The 23377-nt window shown below is 35.6% G+C and overlaps 1 protein-coding gene across 9 annotated transcripts in view; it reads left to right on the top strand.

Annotated features, from left to right (window-relative positions):
• RUG1 (Regulator of chromosome condensation (RCC1) family protein) overlaps positions 1-23377 on the top strand; it is a 274217-nt gene that overhangs the window by 89204 nt on the left and 161636 nt on the right. For all 9 annotated transcript variants that reach the window (XM_089809717.1, XM_089809722.1, XM_089809721.1 and 6 more), the window contains 2 exons: positions 21488-21589; positions 21836-21929. In XM_089809717.1, the coding sequence (XP_089665843.1) occupies positions 21488-21589; positions 21836-21929 (196 nt within the window). The remainder of the gene's footprint in view (positions 1-21487; positions 21590-21835; positions 21930-23377) is intronic.

Genomic DNA, 23377 nt, shown 5'->3' on the forward strand with positions numbered 1-23377 from the left:
GTTGAACATTAAAAGATGAACTCTCATTCATTTTGGGCATGCTTGGTTTATGATTTAGAGTGAAGTTTTCTCTCTTGGAGAGTTATTTGGAAAGCTTCAGTTTCCATCCAGCCTGAGGATGGAAACCCCCATGCTGGTGGACAGTGAACGCAACCCTGTTGTCCGTGGAGATGTCATTAGAAGTCAAACAGTTTGCATGCATTCACTAACAAAGTACATCAACTTTCCGATTCATAAAAAGTCAGTTTGCTGATGGTTTGTTGTTTGTTTCAGACTTGCAATAGCTTTCAGATTTAAAATATGTTTGGAATACTAGTTTTCTCATAGAATAAATAAACTTCTGAATAGACTTCATCAAAAATTGATCATTATCATAGAATTGATTTTAAATTGATTAAATCTACTGACCTTTAGTACTGCGAAACAAAGAAACAGTGTTGTTCTTTACAATTTTGAGGACATAAAGGAGCAGTCTCATACATAAATCAGAAGTATACAACTGCAAGAATAAGTTCAGGTTCAAAGCAACACCAATTAGTCTTGCATGTCCAAGTGTAATGCAATCTTCAGGAACCCAACTTCTGAAGTAAAATTCTCTAAAAATGGAAATCTCCAATATTTCAAATACTACAATTTCCCACACCAAAGATATGAAGTCAAACCTCCACGCCAAGTAAATAGGCCTGCAATGTCTCATGCCGTGGAAGAATGATTAATCCACAGCAAAATTATTGCTCTAACATTCAAGATACCCATGTCCAAGGAAAATCAACCGAACACAAGCTGGAAGTAAGGAATATTTCTACACTTAGGTTAATGCAATATTTCAATGCGAAGAATAAGTAGAAACCCACACTTATGAAATAGGTAGAAACCCACACCAAAGGCAGGTGTTAGATGCCTCAAAATCCCATAGGTAACAGATTCCACACCAAGTAAAGATACAACAATGTTGCATCTAAATGTTCTGAAATGCAACACCAGAATCTCTTACGATACTGTCATTGAATTGAAGCTGCACAAATATCTCAAACTTAAAAGCACTACTTGTATGATATCCCCAACACATACCAGCTAGGCTAGACTCTCACCACCAAAATTAATTTTAGAAACACAGGTTTCGTCCTCCAAAGGCTTGAGATGAAACTGGTTTGATCTCTTGAACCCCAATAGAGTTTCTCCTTCTCAATGAGAGAAAAATAAGAAGTAATAAGCTTTGACATAGTGCAAATGTGATTCAAAATAAACTCCTCCAAGCCTGATGCCCTAATTAGAGTTATTTCAATTTCTTGATTTTTAATTCACCTTATGTCTCCCTAACTTGGTGTCCACTACTTAAGGAAGCACTTTATCTGATATGTCAAAATAATACCTCATAACTCCTTAAGCAACCAAAAAGTCGCTATATTAATTTAGATAACATAAAGTTAAATATTTGATTTAACTTAAATGATTTAACGTTATTTAAACAAATATTTCATAAACCATTAGTTGCCAAGAAATCGACAATTTAAGCAAAACTGAGCATCCAAAAATAGATGTTTTGCCAGCTATAACCTAATTAGTCTCTAGAGTGACATTTACTTATAAATAGTGAGTACTGATAAATTGTTTGAAATCCCTCCAAAAAGTATCTAGTAACTCTAATAAATCATCTGAGCTCATTTTTGATATCGAATCACTTCTCTGATGTGGCTGATACAAACCCTAAAGTAAGCACTAGCTGCGCCACAAGAGAACTCAATAAAAAGGACAGTACATGTGTCTAATTGGATTGTGCAAATGCAGCCTAGGTCTTGCAAACACACTTTTAATGCTGAAAATTGTTTATTTAATTGCTTATTGAAAGATGTGATAAATGTAGAATGCTTTAGCTTGAACGAAATCTATGTTCCCCCAAGTTTCCAAGATGGGGACGGCAGGGGACAATGGGACAGGTTTCCGGGACGACAATTTTTTTTTCCAACTTTGGGGATAGAAAATGGGGACAACTATATAACAATAGAGAAAATTAAAATATATAGAGAAATTTAAATTTTTTATATGAAAACATGGATAAAGAATGTACTTATACATAGTTGAACCTTAAAATATAAGAATCAACAGAATTCATATGCCAAATTTGTGTTACTTTGAGAGTCAAAGTTTATTTTGTTCTAGAAGTCAAAGTCAAAGACCCCTAGGTGTCCCCAAGTCTCCGAGACATTTCTGGGACGGGGACGGCTGAAAATACGCATCCTAGGGTAATATTGAATGAAATTGCAATATCTGACAATGATTCTCAATGATTATGTGATTTGTATATCATTGGCTATTGTATTTGCATGTTGATGCAATATTATACATTTCTATTCAAATCTTAAAGAAAACTGTAATAAGGACCCCTATATCCCCACAAGTATTTTTTTCTTTTTTCTTTCGAGTTTAAGAATGTCTGATAGAGATAATAGAAAGAGCTGATTTATATTGCAACAATTACAAAACTATGACAAAAAATATAAAGTAAATGCTTGCAATAGTCACTTCTAAAATTAGTCCAAAACTGAAACTACAAGACAAATACTAAATCAAAGATATACAGATGGATAAATCTTGTTATATACACAAATACAACATGCCCATTTGCTGGTAATGAAAACAAAGCATTGAAGCAATAATAACCAACAAAATCAAGTTCCAGAAACCCTAGGTTCTCACCAAAACACTCCAAATGCCATGGCTGGGTCTAGAAGTGTCAAATAACATCTAAAGATCCAAATATCAGATCCTTTAATGCAATGTCTCCTGATATTGGTACTCTTTTCCAAGGATATTTTGCCAAACATTTTATTTCTTGGTGTTCAATGTGATGTTTGTGTTCCAACTTGATGTTTCGTATTTGTTTTAATCCTTTGCAACAATTTAGCAACACCAGATAAATATACCCAGTGAACTAAAGAACATAAATCTGTTATAAACTCAAGGATATAAGTATTACAGTATGGAGAGAACAGATTGAAATCTCTGACTTGTAAATCACAAAGAATAATATCTCTATCACTAAACTCTTAGTCTCTCAAATGGAATCTGTGGTACACAGAACCCACGTTTCTTTCCTTACATAAATTGCTCTGCTCTGCTCATACATATTTTAGCACACAGAAATGAATAGCAGCCAATCATGTAACTTCACTAATTTGCTTCTGTCATGGCAGAAGATTGACTTCCTATTCACAGGTATGATAGACTGTTTAGTGCCACGAATTAGTTCTAGCCAACCAAAAACAACCGATTCCAGCTGCTTCAACTGAACAGAGAACGTGATGACGTTGAAGCTTAAATATAACTAACACAGTCTTAGTTTATATGCTTGGGGCTTCCAGCACAAAATTCTCTCAAATCTCTGCTCTATTCCAAGCAGGCTCCACGATATGGTATAAGTGCACCAAAAATGAATATAGATAGTGTAATATCTGTTGTGCTTGAAATTTGAATGATATTCCCAAATAAAATTCCAATTCCCTCATATTTGATGGTACATTATCCATGATCAGAAAATGGAAGTGTCTGAATGTTCTCATTTTATCCTTAATTCTCATTCCCCTATATTCCTTTGAAGAGAAAATTATTTGAATCATTCCTTTAATCCACTGCTTGGATTCGCTCCCTGAGTGTCTCAAACACAACATATTCATAGCTCCTCTAGTGAAACTACTCCACTTCAATAATAGTGCTGGGAATATGTGAGCGGTTCCTGCAACCATGATGAATTCTCCAGCCTTCTACTGCTGCAGCTTACATTAAACCCCAATGGCTGCCTTAGAATTCTCACGTTGACCCTTAAAAAATGATATGAGCAGCAAAGAAGAAGATAGAAGAAGAAAAGTACAAGTTTAATCCTCAATCTTCTCTAAAATAGTTTTCTGCAAATCGTATCCAATAAGCTTTGCAAATTGGGAAATGTAGACTTCAATATGCCCAAATGTGACTGTGAATAAAATCATTGGATTATTCTCTAGATTGTATCCCTCAACAATATGGAGAATGTTACTTGTAAGCATTTTCTTCCTCCAACACCAAAGATGAAGCATTCCCCTTGAAATAGAAGCAATATAACTTATAAGAAATTAAACTCAACATGGCCAAATGAGAGCCCCGATCCTCTTCTCTAGCGCTTTGGCTTCTTTTTCACTTTTTTCGGGAATGGTTTTCTTATTTTTTAGTTGCTTTTTTAATTTTAGAAAAACACCTTTCTTTGCCTTTTCACTAGTTTTCAGGAATGTTTTTTTCAGTAAGAATTAGTTCCCTTTTTAATCTTCCAATATATCTGTAATGTCCTGCGAAGAGATTCAGGAGGGCACCCAATTTACTCACTAAAAAGGTGAAATATTCTTTTTAATAACAAAAACTGTACTATGAACAAGAGCACAATGTCATTCAGTGAATAATTTTTTACAAAATATAGAAAGAGTCTCATAACAGAAATTACTTAATCATGTTCAGTCTCATTAGGATAATTAAATGTTAAATTAATAGATTCCCTTTGTAATGTCCCCCTTTTAGGCGATATGAGACGGAGTTGAGGTTGGCTTATCACTGGAGTTCGGGCCAACAGAATGTATAGGGGACTCACTAGGAGCTTAACAGACGTTGCATGGGGCTATTGCAGCCAAATTTGGGCTCGGGATTATATTTTATTAAATAATAATGAAATAATTGATTATTTCCTAGGTGGCCTTTAATAAATTATTATAAGTATATTTTGTATTCACTTTATTAAATAAGGCCTAAGTAGAATTTTAAATAACTTTTCTCTAGTGAATATTATATTCACTTTATCAAATAAGTCTAATAAGTAAATAATATAACTCACTTTCATGAAATAAGACTTCCAAAATAAAATTTAAAAAAAAATAATAAAAGCTGAACTTTTATAAGCCAAACTATTATGCTAATTTCCCAGTACGAGATTCAGGTTTGATATTTGTTCAATTTTTGTGGGGGGTGGGTTCGGGTTCGTTTTAGGTTTTTCCATACAAAGAATTGTGTTAGGTCCACTCTCATCGTCTGTTGGATTCTTTTACGTCTCTTCATTTCCCCTTTTAGCTACAATGTCACCGTATGTAACCATCCCTGCTTGGTGATTGTGCCTGTCACTTTTATTTTGCTCTATTCTAATTTCTGTCTTATATAAAAAGATATAGCTATCGTGCACGGTAGTGTTGTACATGCATTCTGCAGAAGAGTTTTCCTTGGCTGGAGTTGCTTCCTTCTTGCTGTGAGTCATTATTATTCACACTGCATAGTATTGGAGATTAAAAGTATTTTTTCACATCCAATGATACATGTACTGCATTTTGTAACATTATGGTGTGTAGCAGAGTGTAATGAGAGTTGTGTAAGTGCTTATATATTGAGTGCTAAGAAGTAGCTTGATCAATGTGTGATCAAGGAGTGTGCATATTACATTCTGATTAGTCTCTTGGATATTGAGCATTCTATATTCTAACATTGCATAGCAAAAGTCTTTAATGTTGGATTGTGTATAAGGCTTAGTGATTGACTGATTACAATCTTAAGCATGAGAGTATTGTATTTAGTCTTGAGTATTCAAGAAGGGAATATTTTTTGGGTGCGGTTGGGTTTTACCCTGGAGCAGGAGGGTTTTCCCAGGAATCTGTTATTGTGTTTTTGAGCTTTGCCTTCTGTGTATCCTGGTTCGAAAAACTTAACAGGTATCAATTGAATGGAAGCTAGTTGTCTAAAGGAATGAAACTGTATGACTCAAAGACAATGTGTAAACTGTCAGACATAATGCACTTGAGAAGAAATAGTAAAGGGTTATTACAGTGGTATCAGAGCTTAAGTTCTTATCAACCTGTTGGCTAAACAATTTGAAATCAAGTATGGAGTTGGAGGGAAGATTTTGGTTGATTAAAGCATTGCAAGCAGCTGGTGACAATCTTCGTAATTATCAATCGAGAGATGTTATCTTTAACATTTTGAATGAACTCCAAGGATGTTCGAGTTTAGTAGAACAGTCCCCTTCTTCCTTTTTACATTCTTCTCTCATCCTTGTGAAAATATCTTTGAAGCAAGACTGGTTGTTAATGCATTCAGATGCAGGAATCAAATTGATGGTTACTTCAAGCCTCTGTGAGGTTTTCAGAATTTCAGCACCACACGTTCCCTATAATGATGACACCATGAAGAGGGTATTGGTTTTGATGGTGGAAAATTTTCAGGGTCTTGATCATGTCAATAGTGTTTATGTTTCAAGAAGGTTTTCCATACTAGAAAACTTTTCAGTAGTTAGAGTTAGTAATCTACTGTTGGATTTGGTTTTGCAAAATTTGATTTATGATATGTTTCATCATTTTCTGGTAACAATTAGAAAGATTCATGGAAAAGAGGTCATTTGAGCTATGTAGGACATTATTGTTCTAACTATCAAAGGAAGTGAAACAATTTCCCAACCTATTCTGTCTATGGTATGGAATATTTTGAAATAGGAATGTGTAATTTCTTGATCTGCATATACATTGGTTTGCAATTTGTTCAGACAATGTGAAGGAAGGCTTTAGTCTCTCCTGAGGGAAGAAGAGCAGAAGAAGGCTTGTGTTGAAGAGAATAGTTTTCCTCTGGGTGAATGTGGGATAGAGTTGATTCCTCTTGCATTACAGAACAATGTGATAATGAAGTCATTAAGTCTGATTTCTCTAAGCCAGCAGCAGAAGGGTGCTCCAGATTTTGTGTGGGTAATTTAGAGATTAGCATCGATGAGTATAAAGAAGGGATTAATTATGCTCCTAAGCCCAAGGATTGTACAGTAATTTTTGATGAGGAAAGTGTTCTTACAGATGGAAACGACTGTGGTGGTGAAAGTACCAGCCACTGTGATAAGTACAAATCTTTGGGCGCAAGATTTGAAGGATCAATTAGCGGTCACAGATGAAAGGATTGTGATGCTATCAATAACTGACAATGCTCATAAACAGATTGAAGAGTTTATATGGATTCTTCAAACAAAGGAAAGGAAGAATGGGGCTGCAAATGAAATTTCTAGTGTATAGTTGCTAACAATCAAGGGAGCGTTAGAAAAGATAAAATCAGATTACTTGCAATTACTCAAGGACAGGGATGCTGATATCAGGTTTATTGAAGACAGATGCCAAGAAATTGATGAACTTTGCTTACAGTTGAGTATGGCTCATTTCCAAGCAGAAACGATTACAATTTTGTGGAATGAACAAGGAGCCAGTTCAAGAATCTAAGAAATGCAGATGATAATTGAAGAGATTGATGAAATATGTAGGGAAGAACTGTTATCAGAGGACTCAGATAAAAAGAATAGAGTGATTGATGGATTTTGAGAAGAATCAGTGGTAACAATTGCGGAGCGAAGGAAATTAATGGATCATAGTGCACAGGTTGAAAAATCTCTTTTACAGTGCAATTAATGAATGGAGAAAGCTAGAAATGCTAAGATGATAGCTGCTCAAGAAAAAGAAAACTATTCAGATTTGAATGTTCAGTGGACCCTTGTGATCATCATAGCATATTGAAGGTTAAATGTTCAGATTTACATAATCATCATGGACAGATAGTTTCTCAAACAGTGTTGGTGATTTTAGTTGATGTTGTGACATAGGTATCAAACTCCTATGAGATTTCCAGATTTCCTTTGCTGAAGGATTGGATGATTTATAAGGATGACTGAAAACAATCAACTTTGCCATACTTGGATTTGCTGAGGATAAATGATTGCACAAATAATTGCAGGGACAGTTGATGAACTAATCACTGATGAAGCTTTGATGAAGGATGCTTTCTTCTTGACGATTAACGCTGAAGATGACGTCCAGTTTTGGGATCCTGGTGTTTGCATTATTTGTAGAGTACTGCGCAGTGATGCAAATTTTAGAGTGGCACAACAGATTTCTGCTAAGAATTTCGTGAGATTAAACTGGGACCTAGGTGTTTTGGGTAAAGATGACAGTTGATTCAGAGATCAGATTGCTTGAGGACAAGTAGTATTGGGATGGGAGGACTTGTAATGTCCTTAAAAATAATGACTCAGTAAATAATATTAATTATTTATTATTAGTTTTATATTATAAACTAATATTAAATAATTATAAGAGTTTTTAATAAATATTAATTATTTAATGTTAGTGTTCTTAATATAGACTAATATTAATAGTTAATTAAAAGATGTTAGTTTCAAAAGTAGTTCCTCATGGGAGTCTCTTCCCTTAAAAGAAGCAATCTAGGAAGGAGAAAACCAAGGTGGAATTATATGAAAGTTATTGAATTCTTCAGAGTGAGAATCAAATAATTATTTTGGCAGTGTGAGACCTGACCTAGTGATTGGAAGACTGGTTGACAGTGGATTGCAATGGTTATTTGGTTTGATTATCAGAGGACATTCATTGACGAAGTGATTATCCAGCCTTGGTCAGTGAGTCCAATAAAAATTCAGTGTGGAGTTTGTCATTTCTGCACTGAGAAGATAAGAAACCCAATGTTTCCATTGTGCGTGCCATACCATACTTTCAAAGACTAGAGAATTTGACTTTAGGTGACGACTTCAAGAGTTATTGGCTGCATGGGAGAGTGTCAGGTGGAAGTCTGTGGAGCTTCTTTAAATATTATAAGGTGGTGCTGAATACAAATAAGTAACCTTTGACATATTGATATCCTGAGACATGTTAACAAACCACGGAAACGCACATTGCCTTGTTATTTGTTAAAAGCACAGGAATGCATTTCAGATTACATGGACGCTGGTGGTCTTAGAACAGACAGGGACATATTGTTGATGTTTCCTTATTGGAATCTTGCAGCAAGGATATACACCATCCAATTGAGGGAAGCCGGAAGGTTTGGGCAATGAGATTTCCATACGGGCCAAATGTCTGTTCAAGCAGCTCTCTTGTAAATACAGTGGGATGTCTGTTTTCATGATGACATACCAGCTACTTTGACCGCAAGGTATGCCACAACGCATTCCTTTTCCAGCAGTGATTGAAGGAAGATTAGTGTATTCATCTATTCAAGTAACAGATGGCACAGAGATAAATGAGCGACATGGCTGATGGTGTATGAAACTGTGCATGTACATTTCTGAAGTCCAGGTGCACGTTAATTTTCCTTCTACATTGTTTAGCAATAATAAATATGTATTATGTAATGAAGACTATGAAATGAATCAGAGGTCTCGCAAAATAATTGAGACTTTGAACAGATAAAGATAAATGTGTTGTTCTACATTTTGTAAAATAAATCATAATTTGGTAAATATCTGTAACTGCATTCTGAATAAAGTGAACACACGTAACTCTGTAACAAATAAACCATTCACAGAAGCATGAAAAGATCTGCGAACTGTTTGAGACAATTTTGACATCATTTGTAAAAGGAATAATAAGAACAAACGAGATGCTTACTTCCTACAATTCCATTAATGGGTCAAAAATTTCTTGGTATCAATTGAATATAAGCTAGTTTGTCTAAAAGAATGAAACTGTATGACTCAAATACAAGAGGTAAACTGTCATAATGCCAGCACTTGAAAAGAAATAGGAAACGGTTATTACACTAGATGTCCATCCTGAGTTTACACATACACAGTGAGTCACAAGGCATAATAGTTTCAAATGTTGTCATTTAATGAAAGTAAACTCCCCTCAAAGAACACGTGAATAACACTTCTTATCCCCAATTTCAAATCAATTATCAAGTGCTATGTTAGCATTTATTGATATAGGATAATTTACTGGCTGAATCCTGAACACAACACATTTTCAACTTGCAGCCAACATTTAACCATAGAGTGCTTATTGATAATAGGAAAACTAAAATTAAAGAGACACATGAAACCACAGAGCCATCTCAATAGCAATCTGAATGAAGCACATAACCTTTACCATTGTAACTGAATAACTGGTCATTACAACATATACATTAAACATGACCAGGAAAACATTTAACATAATAAAACATATATTGAACATAATAAGAAAATACATACATTCACACAATTAAAATGTACATCATTGTAGAACCTACAGATTTAGTCTTCCAGCTTTTGCATCTCCAATTCCTAATAAACAGAGAACCCACAGTGCATCTACCTTAATAAACTCAAGAAGCTTAAATCAAATTTAGAAATGTTTCCAATGCCAGACCAACAAAGTTCAATATTGACTATTAAATTTTCTACATTAAGCTGCACAAAGACTTGTGATCGAAAATATGAACGACTTACAACACTGATTCCAGTGAATCACCATATCAATTATTAGCATTTTTAATGTTCAGAGGTGGACTCTGGTGGTGAGAACAAGACAGAGTTTGAATATATAACTGCTGTGCATGGTTATTGGCTGAACAATAACACCTACAGGGTTCTGGTCACAGCGGCACAGAATAAGACATTGTATGTACAATTTTGGAACTGTTAATAGAAACTATAAATGCAAATGGTAAATGTATGGTTGTAGTATCAGGGAAGTAGGTGAGACCAACCGTGTTGGGGTGGTCATAATGTTATCTACTGTCTACGTCAACCTTGCCAGTAAACAGTAGGTAATGGTAGCGGGGGAGGACAATGCTAAAAATTTCAACTTAATCTTAAAACTGTTTTTCTCCATGTCCATGTTGTGTTCATGCTAGGAATAACAATAAATGTGATAAGATAAAATTTTAAGGGGGAAATTTTAACGAGAGGAGTTCAAAACAAAGGATAAAGAAAATGAAGTTTAATCTGAAAAAAATATAATGTTTACTGTAATTCCACGAAATTAGATTTATATTTAATAACATCCCATATCTGAACGTTTTATCAGCTCTGGCATTCAATGCCAAATATGCGGCAGCGTGATGTTTAAAAGATTCACAAAGACCATAATACATATCACGGACAGCTAGGTTTTTTGTTTTCATGTGGCATGAATGAATAGGATGCTTGCCCCAAATAGAGCATCGCCGATAATAGTGACAATGTCTTTGAACTTCCTTACCTTGGTCAGCAACCTAGTTGTTTGAAGCAATAAGGTACCTATTTATGTCATTTTTCTACATTTCACTAACCTCAACAATGAAAGGTTTTATGAGTGTTTTGGTAGAAGAGAAAAATCTTTACTCTCGTGAAGGACCACAAAACTCTAAATATAATGGCTCCCTAGGACTTGATTAAGTATTCAAGGATGTGCTTGACACTAAACTTATCACAATAAAAAACTAACCAAATGGACTGGCATGGTTCTAAAGTTTACACAACTTTGCCAAAGTATCTAGAGTATCGAATTCCTAGAGAAAGTTTTACATTTCTATACATGGTAACAAAAATGGGTCTTGAGAAGTTATATATATTAGAAGGTAATCCAAAGATGTTTTGCGCTAGAACACGTTCATCATCTAGTTGTATTGAGCACTACAAAGGTTGTTGTGAATAAAAGGGAAAGAAAGTGATGTAGAGACATGAGGAAAACTAGGCAAATTTAGGCTCTTACCCACAACAACAAACCCTAATCTCTTCTTTTCTACAACCACTTGTCCCAACTAACCTTCTTCAAGCCTCCATTAGATCTCTTTCAAACAATTCGTTCATTTCACACACAATTTGTGTGATAAGATCCTTAAGACTTTTCTAAACACTAACCCCTATAGGCTAGACTTTGCTTCAATACTCCAAAATGCTTCAATCCTGTGGGAAGTGGGTCACAGCACCTTCTAACATCATTTCAAGCTCAAACCAACACATTCTCATAGGCTTTCAAATGGTTTTTGGTCATTTGCCAAAACTATCTAGGAAATGGTGTGATTGGAATTGGGTCAACCTAATAGGTAATTTTGCCCTTAACTTCAAACTTCTCGAAGGGATACCACAAATAGGCTAGGGTTTCAGATATCCATGTGGAAGGTCTTCAATATTTCAAACTCCAACTCCTTTGTCTTATGCCCTAACCGTATATTAGGTCTTTTATGACAATTAAGCCTAATTAGGCTTACTATACAAAGCAAGTACCCTCTAGGCTTGTGATCCAAACAAGGTAACTGTTTTAATAGTGCTGCCACATCCTCTAAACACCCAACGCAACATCAACTCTTCAAATCCACTCCCCTCCATTTATTCAAAGATTTGTCTGCTAAAACTAGTCAGTCTCATTGAGATACCCTTCTAGGGCTTGAATGTTTGACCCTTTAAAAAGGCTGTTGTACTAAATGAACTGTATTTGACTTGTCATAGGGTCACATTCTTTGACAAGGAATTTGTATATTAGTACTATATCTTGTGGATACCGTCCCTATCGGGGTTTTTCCTCTAATCAAGTGATGCAGAGCCCTCTGTATTTTACCTCCAAGGAATCTTAGTTCAACTCAAGGGATTCACAATAGGCTGGTACACCCTCAAGGAACCAAGAACATCTCAAAGATTTCAACAGAGAACCTGACATTTAGGCAATTAAGACAATATCAATATTTCCAATTTCACATAATCTGACTTCTATACCCTAGTAAATTATTCATAACTTTCAATCTTGACAATATCTTGCCAAACCCTTTGGAGGAGTTGTTACAAATTCTCCCTTCTAAAACATAGCCAAATCTAAGACCAATACAATAAATAAATTACAAATTATGTGTTTTGAACCAAGACCCATATTTTCTATCATAAATCAGAAGCAAAACCAGTAACCCTGCCTAGGGCATCAAATAACTTTCTCAAAATGAATCCAAATAACACCAAACCAATTTCCACCCAACCTTATATGAGCCTAGTTTTGGAATCTATAAGCCATTAATTCTTACAATGCATAAATCTTTCTACAAGCATCAATTGTGTCCTGTAACTTCAATGGAGATCCATAAAAACCGGTCTTCATTAAAATGAACATAACTTACACATATTTGAATGAAAACGACTCAAACCAATTGGAGATAAAACCTAGTTCACATATATTTCCAATTAATATAGGTAGAGTTCCTGATTCATTCAAATATGGCTTTACCAAACGTTTCAATCTGACTGCATTCGGGCATCCTAAAATCTGCAATTTACAACCTTTGCCAAAACTTGCATAACCTCTTCATTTCTACATGAAACAAATCCAAACCAAAGCCAAAAGAAAGGTTATTCACTACTCTATCTAGATATACATATTTTTCATGGTTTCTAGGCTGTACATGGTCGTACAAGAACTGAAACCGACACTAAAACTGAAAAACCAATCAAAATGACAACTCACAATTTCACCAAATTTGTTTCAAATTTATCTCTTTCCTTCCATTAATGCTTTGGATCGACCATACATCCATTTTTATAGTTTTTGTGGTTGGTTATAACTTCCAAACCACCTTTTAAACATCTCCTTACATTCTTTTAATCATTATGCAACTTTGACAACATTTATGCACTTTATGCATTTTCACATTAGAACTTTTGTATAAACCCAACATAGACCAAAATTACGACTCAAATGAATTTAGATCTCTCACATTAAGATTTTTAACCCCCATTTTTATTTTACTTTAGGTGCCTTTGCACCATCAAGGGCTTCCCTAGTCAACAAAATCATTGTGTTATGGTGTATGGCTCCTTATTGTTCTGTAACATTATTCTAACTGTTGGCGATCAATTTTTAAGTCTGGATTTAATTATGTTTGCTCACAACGGATTCACCCCTCCTCGTTGTTGTGTGCCAGCTTTACTTCTGAATAAAAACTAGGCAAACTTAGGCTCTTACCCACAACAACAGACCCTAATCTCTTCTTATCTACAGCCACTTGTTCCAACTAACCTTCTTCAAGCCTTCATTATATTTCAACTAATTCCTTCATTTCACACACAATTTGTGTGACAAGATCCTTAAGACTTCTCTACTAACTAACCCCTATAGGATAGAATTTTCTCCAAGATTCCAAAATGCTTTAATGGTATGAGAAGTGCATTACAACACTTTCTAACATCATTTCAAATTCAAACTAACACATTCTCATAGGCATTCAAATGGATTTCGGTCATTTGACAAAATTATCTAGGACAAGGCTTGATTGGAATTAGGTCGACCTAATAGGTAATTTTGACCTTCACTTCAAAATTTTCTAAGGGATACCACAAACAGGCTAGGGTTTTGGATATCCATGGGGAAGGTCTTCAAGATTCCAAAGTTTCAGATTCAAATTCCTTTGTCTGATGCCTTGTAATAATCCAAACTCCAATAATGCAGCAATATGATTAAGAAAATCCTATTTGTCATGACAACTTGAAAGGAAGCAACTTTGGAGTCATATCATTTTCTAAATACACTAGTCCAAGCTCAGGTTTTGTCTATTACAGAATTTAAAGTTATACATCCATGTGCAAAGTTTGAAACGTTAAAACATGATTGATTTCATGAACATAATACAAATGAAGGTAGCATGAACCTGCGTGTGATTGATGATGGTACTGTTGCCTATACAGCTCCTATTATTCTACTCTCCACCATACGTGTGTTCTACAATTTCCAGCTTTGAATTCCACTGCTGCTCACACGGCTGATGGGAGAATCAATACTGAGGTGAATGGTATGTAATTGTGGCTCCCACTATTTCACTTGTGGCACACTTAACGTCACTCCTGATATGTACTGGTTTGCGGGCAACAACTATGATGTTTAATATCCTCTAAGCAATTTTCTATTGCTGAGTTGGATCTCCCAACGCCTAACGGATTGTAGACAGACTTGGGCTTATCTCCTGGCCCCGTATAAAAGATATCTGAGTTTCACTTACCTTCCACTCTCCACGCCACAAATTGCAACTGCCATTCTCCTTACTCGGGTCTGTAGGGTAAACACGTACCTGTGGTTTGCCTTGGTCCAACTATTGTCATGTTCTTCTCCCTTTCTCCTATATCGTGGATTACCATTCCTATGTGTTCTTCTTAGCCAGTGCAACAAAGACTCAACACTTCTTCATAGCTAACTGCTAGAGAAAGAATTGGAAAAAACACTATTCTGTGATTTCCATACCTGAACCTGTGTACACACTTCCGAGAGCTACTGGTGCTATGTCCAGTTTCCCAACTTCTTAAGGGGTTTTGTCCTTAAGATAGCCAGTCACATTCAAGCAACCGATTTTCATAAGCAATATGTTGATATATTTTCATAGGTGTGAATTCTAGTGTAGCTCCTTGCTTTTATAACCTCAATATGAGGGAAAATACAAACAACTAGGCAATGTGGGATAAAAGCCTTTTTCGTCTTTTAGTCACTTAAGTTACTTTTGTTATAAGATGACTTTTAAGTCATAGAGTAACTTTATAAATTAACTTTATAAAATAAAGTGACTTAACTATAGGAAGATCCACAACTTAAATATCTCCCCACTAAAACCAAATAGAATCCTGTGCTTGGCCGACATCCTCAAAATAAATGCTGTTAGCCTATCCGAATGGAAAGATAGACGAACAAGGCGCCAGAAAGTCTAGCGCAAAGAAGGGGACATTACAGTCCTCCCTTCCCGGGATTGCCGGATGCTAAAGGATTGCAATCGTCCTCCCAAGTGGCATCTTCATATGGCAAATCTTTCCAGCGAATTTGACACTCCCTGATGGACTTGTTATGCAACTTTCTTTCTCTAATCTCAATCACCTCTATTGGAACCAAAACCAGCTTCCCTTCCACATCAAGTGGGGGCAATCCAATGGAAGGCACTACATGCTGACCAATCGCCTTCTTGAGGCAAGATACATGGAAAAGATTATGAATTCTACTATCATTTGGGAAGTCCAACTCATAAGAAACCTCTCCAACCCTCCGAGTAATGCGATTGGGATCATAAAATCTAGGCTGAAGTTTTTTGAACCCTCTCTTCTTCAAGGAGCTCTGCTTGTAAGGTTGGAGACGAAGGTAAACCATGTCACCTAACTCAAAACTTTGCTTTGTCCTACGGCGATCAACATACATCTTCTGTTGATTCTGAGCCTGAAGAATGTTCTTCCAAAGGGATTTGAGAATGTCTTACTGATCCTGTATCCAATCTCCAGCTAGCGGTGCTCTGTTGTCCTGCAAAACCAGATCTACGAATGACAAAGGTGTTGTTTCCCAAAACCGCAGATTGGAATCCTACGAGCCTTGCCTGCTCGATGCTGGGATATCCAACTGGTTAAGGCCAACTTGACGGGATCGGTCAATGTGATCTAGATCCCCTGCACTTCCGACTTTGCAAAATCGAGGCGGGTGTACCTAATCTTGGACAAAACACTTAAATCCAAGACACTTAAAACAAATCAATTAGAACGTGAATACAATAAAAGTTTTCTAAATGACAAGAAATATAGGAAAACTTTAAACTTGTGATTTATGAACTGAGAACAAAAGTAAATGATTGAAACAATGTTTTGAATAAATAATAAATATAGATTAATGCAATAGATGAATATATTAACTCTTCAAAGGCAAGAAATGAAACATTTGCCAGCATATGGATTATGAATTAAGAATAAATGACCAGTGCTTAATTAAATGGGCAATAGAGTCAATATTATTAGTTGAAAGGTACAACTTTATAAAGTTTGATATATTAAACTATAAACAATTTTAATAATTCTGACGCGACGGATCAATTATTTAAATGCAATTTTAAATAAGTTTAAAATGCACTTTAACTCTTGCGGAGACAAATTAGACATAAAATACGGAATCAATAAAATATTTCACAATATCTTTTTTTATCAAATTTAAAATGCAATAACAATCTAGTCCATTTATCCGAATATTAAAATATTTATAGAAAATAATAAAAAACACTTATAAAGGACACAACTTAATAAAAAATTAAAACTCTAATGCAAATAAATTAAATAAATACTTCTTATTGATCCAGAAATAAAATCATACTGGAGACACTCCTTACGGATAATCCATCCAATACAACTCGACTCTAGACACGCACAAGAATTCAATCGAAAATCCACCATCCATAGGCTTAGTTCAAAAATTTATTTTTCCGCCAATTAAAAGAATATAATACATCATAAAGTATACAATAGGTAAAAATTAAAAATATGGATATGAATTATTTGTCTCTCCCGTTTTGATTTTTACATCTCATATATATAGAGGACCAAGGGGCATTGGTTGCCTTATTGAATCGTTCACACCTTTTCATAACATATAACCGATCATGTTTAATGGTATTATAACCTTTGCAAATTACTTAATATAATTTAAATTATACTCCAACAAAATCGATGGTCCAATAATTTCCACGGCTTATAATGTTGAGACAATATTTCTCACTCCCATGAGTGCTCCTACTGTGAGATCATTCGCATCCACGCTAAGCCTCTAGATAATTCCCTAGATTATTCATTTCGCACCATTTACTTCTCCGTTCACGCACAGGCAGACCTTTACCCTCCACGTATAAGATTGATGTGCTCCCGGACTGGGGATGCGTGGAATGCAGAATGATATTGGAACGAGTACCCTTGCCGCAAGAAGGTTCTCACATCTTCCCACGCACTCAGCCCTGCAATAAAATGAAAGAAAATATTAGAAGCAAGCCGTTGGGCAATGTTTAATAAAAATTCACATTTTAATGGCTCTTCTCCAGCGAAACCCGTTCACACAGTGACTCCTGGATGCGGGATGAAGAATATCATTTATATGAATGTCACTGCTGCAGAAAAACTCCCATATTCTCCCACGAATTCAGCCACATCTCCAGATATCTCCATTTAATACGTGCTTGCAGCCTGTGAAGAGAAAAAATGTAACGTACTCCAGAATTGAGGAATAGGTTCACTGTAAGTCCAGTTCCATACCAGATATTGTGCAACCAACTTCAAGGCAAAAACAGTATCACTAAGAACAGATGGATAGCATGAAGAGTCTGCCCTTACATTTTAGAAATGGTCTCCATGTTTTAACACACCTTGTAAATTATTCCATGCTGCAGATTCATTCTTTTTTACTTGAAACAGGAAAATGATTCAAAGTCTCCAGAAGACGAGAGGTATTTGCATCCATGCTATTCACGGGACTCATCTTCTGAGATTTCTTATATTTCCTCTTCGAAAAATTGCAGTGACTCCTCTTATGTGGCTGAGTCTCTAAATACGCTGATCCCAATTCTCTGTATATGTGAATGCTGCATATTCTGTAGCTTGCCTTTATTAATATAATGTCTGAAAATTCATCATTGTCTTCCTGATGAATACGTTTATTTTTAATAAGGGATACTGAATGTTATGAGTAGTCTGCCTATTTGACTCTATCAATCCTTTTAATGCAACTTCTAATACCTGTTGCTGTTACAATCTTGCTTTGATATCTACAGCTGTGCTGTATTTAAGTCTGATGCTTGCCATCAAATTTCTATTTTTCAATAAATGTATTGGTAGCGTGCTAGTCTCTACCCTCGATGCAATCCATCTCTCCATTTAGTCGCTCCCATCAAAAGTGTTTAGCTACATGCTCATTTTACCTTTACACTCAAACATTTCTGTTCAAGGATGAACTGTTGTTTACATTTGTAACTCACATCAAAATCTTCAAACTTGCAATTGGCACTCTATTTGTTGCCTTGTTGGGAAGGAAATGTTACTAGATGTTGGCATCATGGGTGGCAGAAATTCATAGTTCAAAGAATCACCGCCAAGTGAGGGTCCAACATTTAATGGAGATTTTGATAACATTCTCGGTCGTAGTTCTGTACCTACTGACCTAAAATTGTTCACTGCACTTGCTGAAGGACCACCAGAATGAGCTAAACTGAAAGAAACGATGCCAGTACTTACACCACTGCAACCAGGAAGAGATGCGTGAACAATTTTCAGCCTTGAGTGTGAAGTTGTGCTAAGATTTTGATGCGAAAAATGAGGAGGCCGAACTAGTCCATACTTATGTCCTAATATACCTTCACTACTTTTCATCAAAAATGATGTCTTAGTGGAGGTAAAAGGATCACTCCATGATACATATCTTTCTCTGCCAATTAGCCGAATGAAATAGTAACATTTCTCCATAGACAATACATCAGTACAGACATTGCTGATTAGCTGTGCACTCACTTTACATATTGTGTCAAAACCAACATTAGTTTCTACAGACTGGTTCATCAGGTCCTCTTCTAATGCTACATGAATTCCAATTACCTTTGTTTAACATCCAGATTCTATGAATGTTTCAGCATCAGTGTTTGATTTAATACCTCCAATAACAAGTCCATCCAACTTTAAATCTTGACATGCAGCTAATGCAGCATTAACTTGTGGAGTTGTCCTTATCTGATCTTTTGTTCCTACCAGTAGGTCATATCCACCTTGATTACGGTGTGTCCGAAGAGTATCATCTGTGAGTTCTAGTGGATGCTGCACTTTGCCCATTCCTTCTTTTATTATGATATGCATCTGATTTTATGGGAAATGAATCAGCCTGATAAAGTATTCACATCTCAATGACAATACCGTAAAGCTTTCAACATTATTTCAAAATTTTTTTTGGGCTCCATCAAGAGGTTCGCTGCCATAGAGAGCTCAAAACAGTGTCATCCGGATGGACATGTGGTAGGAGTTGTAGTAGTACTCCCCTAGATATAACCATTTAACCTGAGCTCTTTGTTAACCATGCTTCTGCTTCCTCCCCAGACTCAGAATCAGAAAACTTAGGTGGTTCTATATTCTTAATGTCTGCTGATAAATCAGCTACTATCTCTTTCTTCTTTTGTTTTTCCGATTGCTTGGGAGAGGGAGTTTTGTTATGCTCAGAGACTTTTGTCTCCACTCTAGGAAGTGGTGTGGTTTGGACTTCCTTGCGCTTCTGCCCTATCTGGGCTGCCATTTCGCTCATCCTTTTTTCCATGGTTTCTAACTTTAGTTGTGTTTCGTGCATAAGCTTATCACCTCCTTTTTCACACCTGCATCTCTAGCTTGGGGCTTGAAGCGGTCTCTTGGTCCACCTAGCTTGAGTCACACTAGGTCAGTGAGGCCTCACAGGAGCTACTCTTTGTTACAACACCCCACCCCTAGGGCTTCTCTTAGACGGTCCAAGGCCCTTCCGTGCCCTAAAGCTTATTCTTCAATCTTGGACAACTTCTCCTCGACTAGGGAGCCTTAGATGCTTCTAGTTTTGCTCTTCGGTTCTCTGGTTTGTTCTTTCCCAGGGCATGATTTGGTGTCCCGTTGTTGGCTGCGGCCTTTCTATATGTTTTCCAGTTCCTTGGACCCTCTTTGTGGTCTCTTGTTGGACATTAATAGATTTATCTTAATTATCTATATGTCTAGGGTCATGATTGAAATGAAAGTCATTTAATACAATAGCAATACTAATGCGGAAGTGAAAATGGAAGAGTGAATAGAGAATAATGATGTTTGCTGTGGGCGAAATGGTATTTTTAAGGTCATTTAGGGTTTTATTGTTTACATTCATGTCCAAAAATGAAAAATGTTAAACAAAATGCACTTTTTTGATGCCGACCACTGTTGGGTATGCGTGGGTGCACTAAGGAATGTCTAGGGAGTGCCTCAGATGCCTTAGGTTCCTTGTGGGCATGTGGGTGTATCTGAGTGGTGCCTAAACATTCCTAGGCGTACCTATAGGTATGGGATTGGTTCCTTGTGTACTCAGTTTCTTAGTTTGAAATTTTATATTAATTTATGATTTTCTGGATGAAGATGATTATGCACTATTCACAACCTGCATTGTTATTGGGTAAAGTTTTGATTTGATGCTAGAATGTAAGTTTTATCAATTGATTGTGAATTTCTTTCAGCTCTTCAATTTACTGAAATTGCTTCATCCTTCACCTTTGCCAAGTACAAATTTCAACCTTATCATCAGACAGCTGGAGGGGATCAGATTTTGTGCTTACTGTATGGCCTTTGCTGTCCAGCAGGAGTCCTATGACCAAGAAAACAGACTCTAAATCAATCTGTCAATGATTTTCACTGGGAGCCAGAATTTGCATGTAATTATTTGCTGATTTTCTTTTGTTGCCCACTTTGTGTAACTCAGGCTGTTGTACATCTGACAGTTTGTATGATTAGAGTTTAGGGGGCACAGGGGTTGGCAAGTCATCTAATGGTATAGTGTAATGGAGATTCACCATTGAGTTCTATGAAAGAATATATTACTCTGATCTATTCTCTTCATGTTACATACTTATGAATAATATGTTTTTGTTAGCCTCCCTTCATCGTATTAATTCTTTGCTCAAATTATTATAGAACTCAATAATCTGTATTTACAGCCAAGAAAGTGAACTGCTTTCAGAGAAGTATAGTAAAGATTCAATGAGATTATTTGGTTCTTTACAGTTTCAATTGTCCTGTTATCAATTTGATAAATGGAAGTTCAGGGCATAAACTTATGTTACCTTGTTCTGTGTATCTGAATATTGTTCTAATATATACTATAAACTTATATTCAATTTTTTGGCATTTTCGTATGGCATTTCTTTAATAAATGCATATATATTTTTTTTGATATGTACGATCTTGTTTTTCAAAAATCAGATGCACCAAAAAATGTTTGTATTGCAAATAAAGTCAAGGCTCTAAATGGTTTACGGATCAAAATGATTGCTTTGGGCTCAGAGCATTCACTGGCTCTCACAGGTAAGGGATGAAATGTTTTTCTTGTTATTTAGAACATGCTATTGTTACTCATATTTTTAATATATTCAGAATGGTATTTTAGGTTTAGAGAATTGACCAGACACGAATATGGTCTTATTCTCTAAGTCAGTTAAGGCTTTTATCAAGTCAAAGAATATACTTGTATTCCTTATTTTGTTATTTTATCAAACATACTGTTGTTCACAATTTGATATTATGTTATTTGCATGGCTCAAAACTTCAAAGAGGATGGCGAGGTCCTTAGCTGGGGCTTGGGAGAAAATGGAAGACTTGGCCACGGCTATGAATCGAGCATTTTCAGATTCCTCGGAGTTTCAAGGTTTTGACTTAAACTCCTAGACTTAGGATTTGCCATGTGAATGTTGAGTTTAATCAACAGCATCTAGGAGGGGAACATAAATATAATTGACATACAAATTGTGGCCTGGAACATGGATTAAGGTACTTTCAAGTTTCGACAATGGGCTACACAGTGTGGTCGTGGAAGTGGATTAATTGTTTTTTAGTGATCCCCACAAAGTGTGCCTAGAAAGATCGATTAAGTTTCATTGTCACAATTTACCTTCCATAGTTTATTTATTGAACATATTGGATTCCTTGAAATCACAGATAAGTAGAAGATAGGGAAATAAATGGAACTATTATAAGCTTTGAAGTTTGATGGTATTTTAGAGAAATACCATCACACAAGTTTTAATAAATCAGCCTAAAGTCCTGGAAGTCTTCTTCATTTGACTCAGTTTCAAACATTGAGTTCTCTTGCATCTATTATCTTCATATCTATATTTTCACTTAAGAATAATGGTTGCATGTATATAATTTTTAGAAGTCCTTTAGTGAATTAAGGGATGCCGTGGATAAAATGTCACATTGGAGTACTGAAGGCCCGTATAGAGGACGCCTTTTATTATACACTAGAATTGAAAATATGGATCTGAGAACATCCGGAGAGATGATATATTCAAGCATCTTAGCCTTCTGAGATTAGAAGTGGATTTCAGAAGTAAGATTCCAGCCGATATACTGCAATGACTTTCAGATTTTCAGAAATATTACAATTTTTTGTATTATCTGATTTATACAAAACTGGAATAGACAAGGAATGCAAACAACACTACTGAACTACAAAATAGTAAATTATTAATTTTATGGCTATGATCTGAAATTTCATAAAGACTGATTAAGCAAGGTACTAGATGTATTTTCACCATTGGTTCATTGGCCAATTGCATTTTCAAATGTAATCATCATTTTGAATATATTATACAAATATGGATATTTCGCATTCTTGTTGTTCATTCAATGCAATATCACATATGTTTAAGCATTCCTATGTTTTGTATATTATTTCTCATATATTTTTTGTTCCATTTTTCCAAAGTGGACCAAACTTTTTAAGGCACAGAAACAGCCTGCAGGGTGAAACTTCCAATGTTTAGAATGATCTAGGAGTGCAGATTTGGTCTAGAGACATGATTTTAGTAAATTGGTTTTGAATACCTTTTGGTGGAGGATACCTTTTCTGAATGCATAGTTTGAATAAAGGGTTAAATGTAAGAACTCAAGACTAAATCCCCTCTTGAATTTTTTAATGCAAGTATAAGAAATAATCTAGCTGTTCAAATGAATTGAACTTCTTTAATGCTTAGACTATTTTAAGCTTCTTTTCTGAATGCATAGTTTGAATAAAGGGTTGAATATTAGCACTCAAGACTAAATACCCTCTTGAGTTTTTCAATGCAAGTATAAGAAATAATCCAACTGTTA

This window comes from Cupressus sempervirens, chromosome 11 (genome assembly GCF_028749045.1).
Source record: "Cupressus sempervirens isolate cs-2001-9-10 chromosome 11, ASM2874904v1, whole genome shotgun sequence".
In the NCBI taxonomy this organism is placed as follows: Eukaryota; Viridiplantae; Streptophyta; class Pinopsida; order Cupressales; family Cupressaceae; genus Cupressus; species Cupressus sempervirens.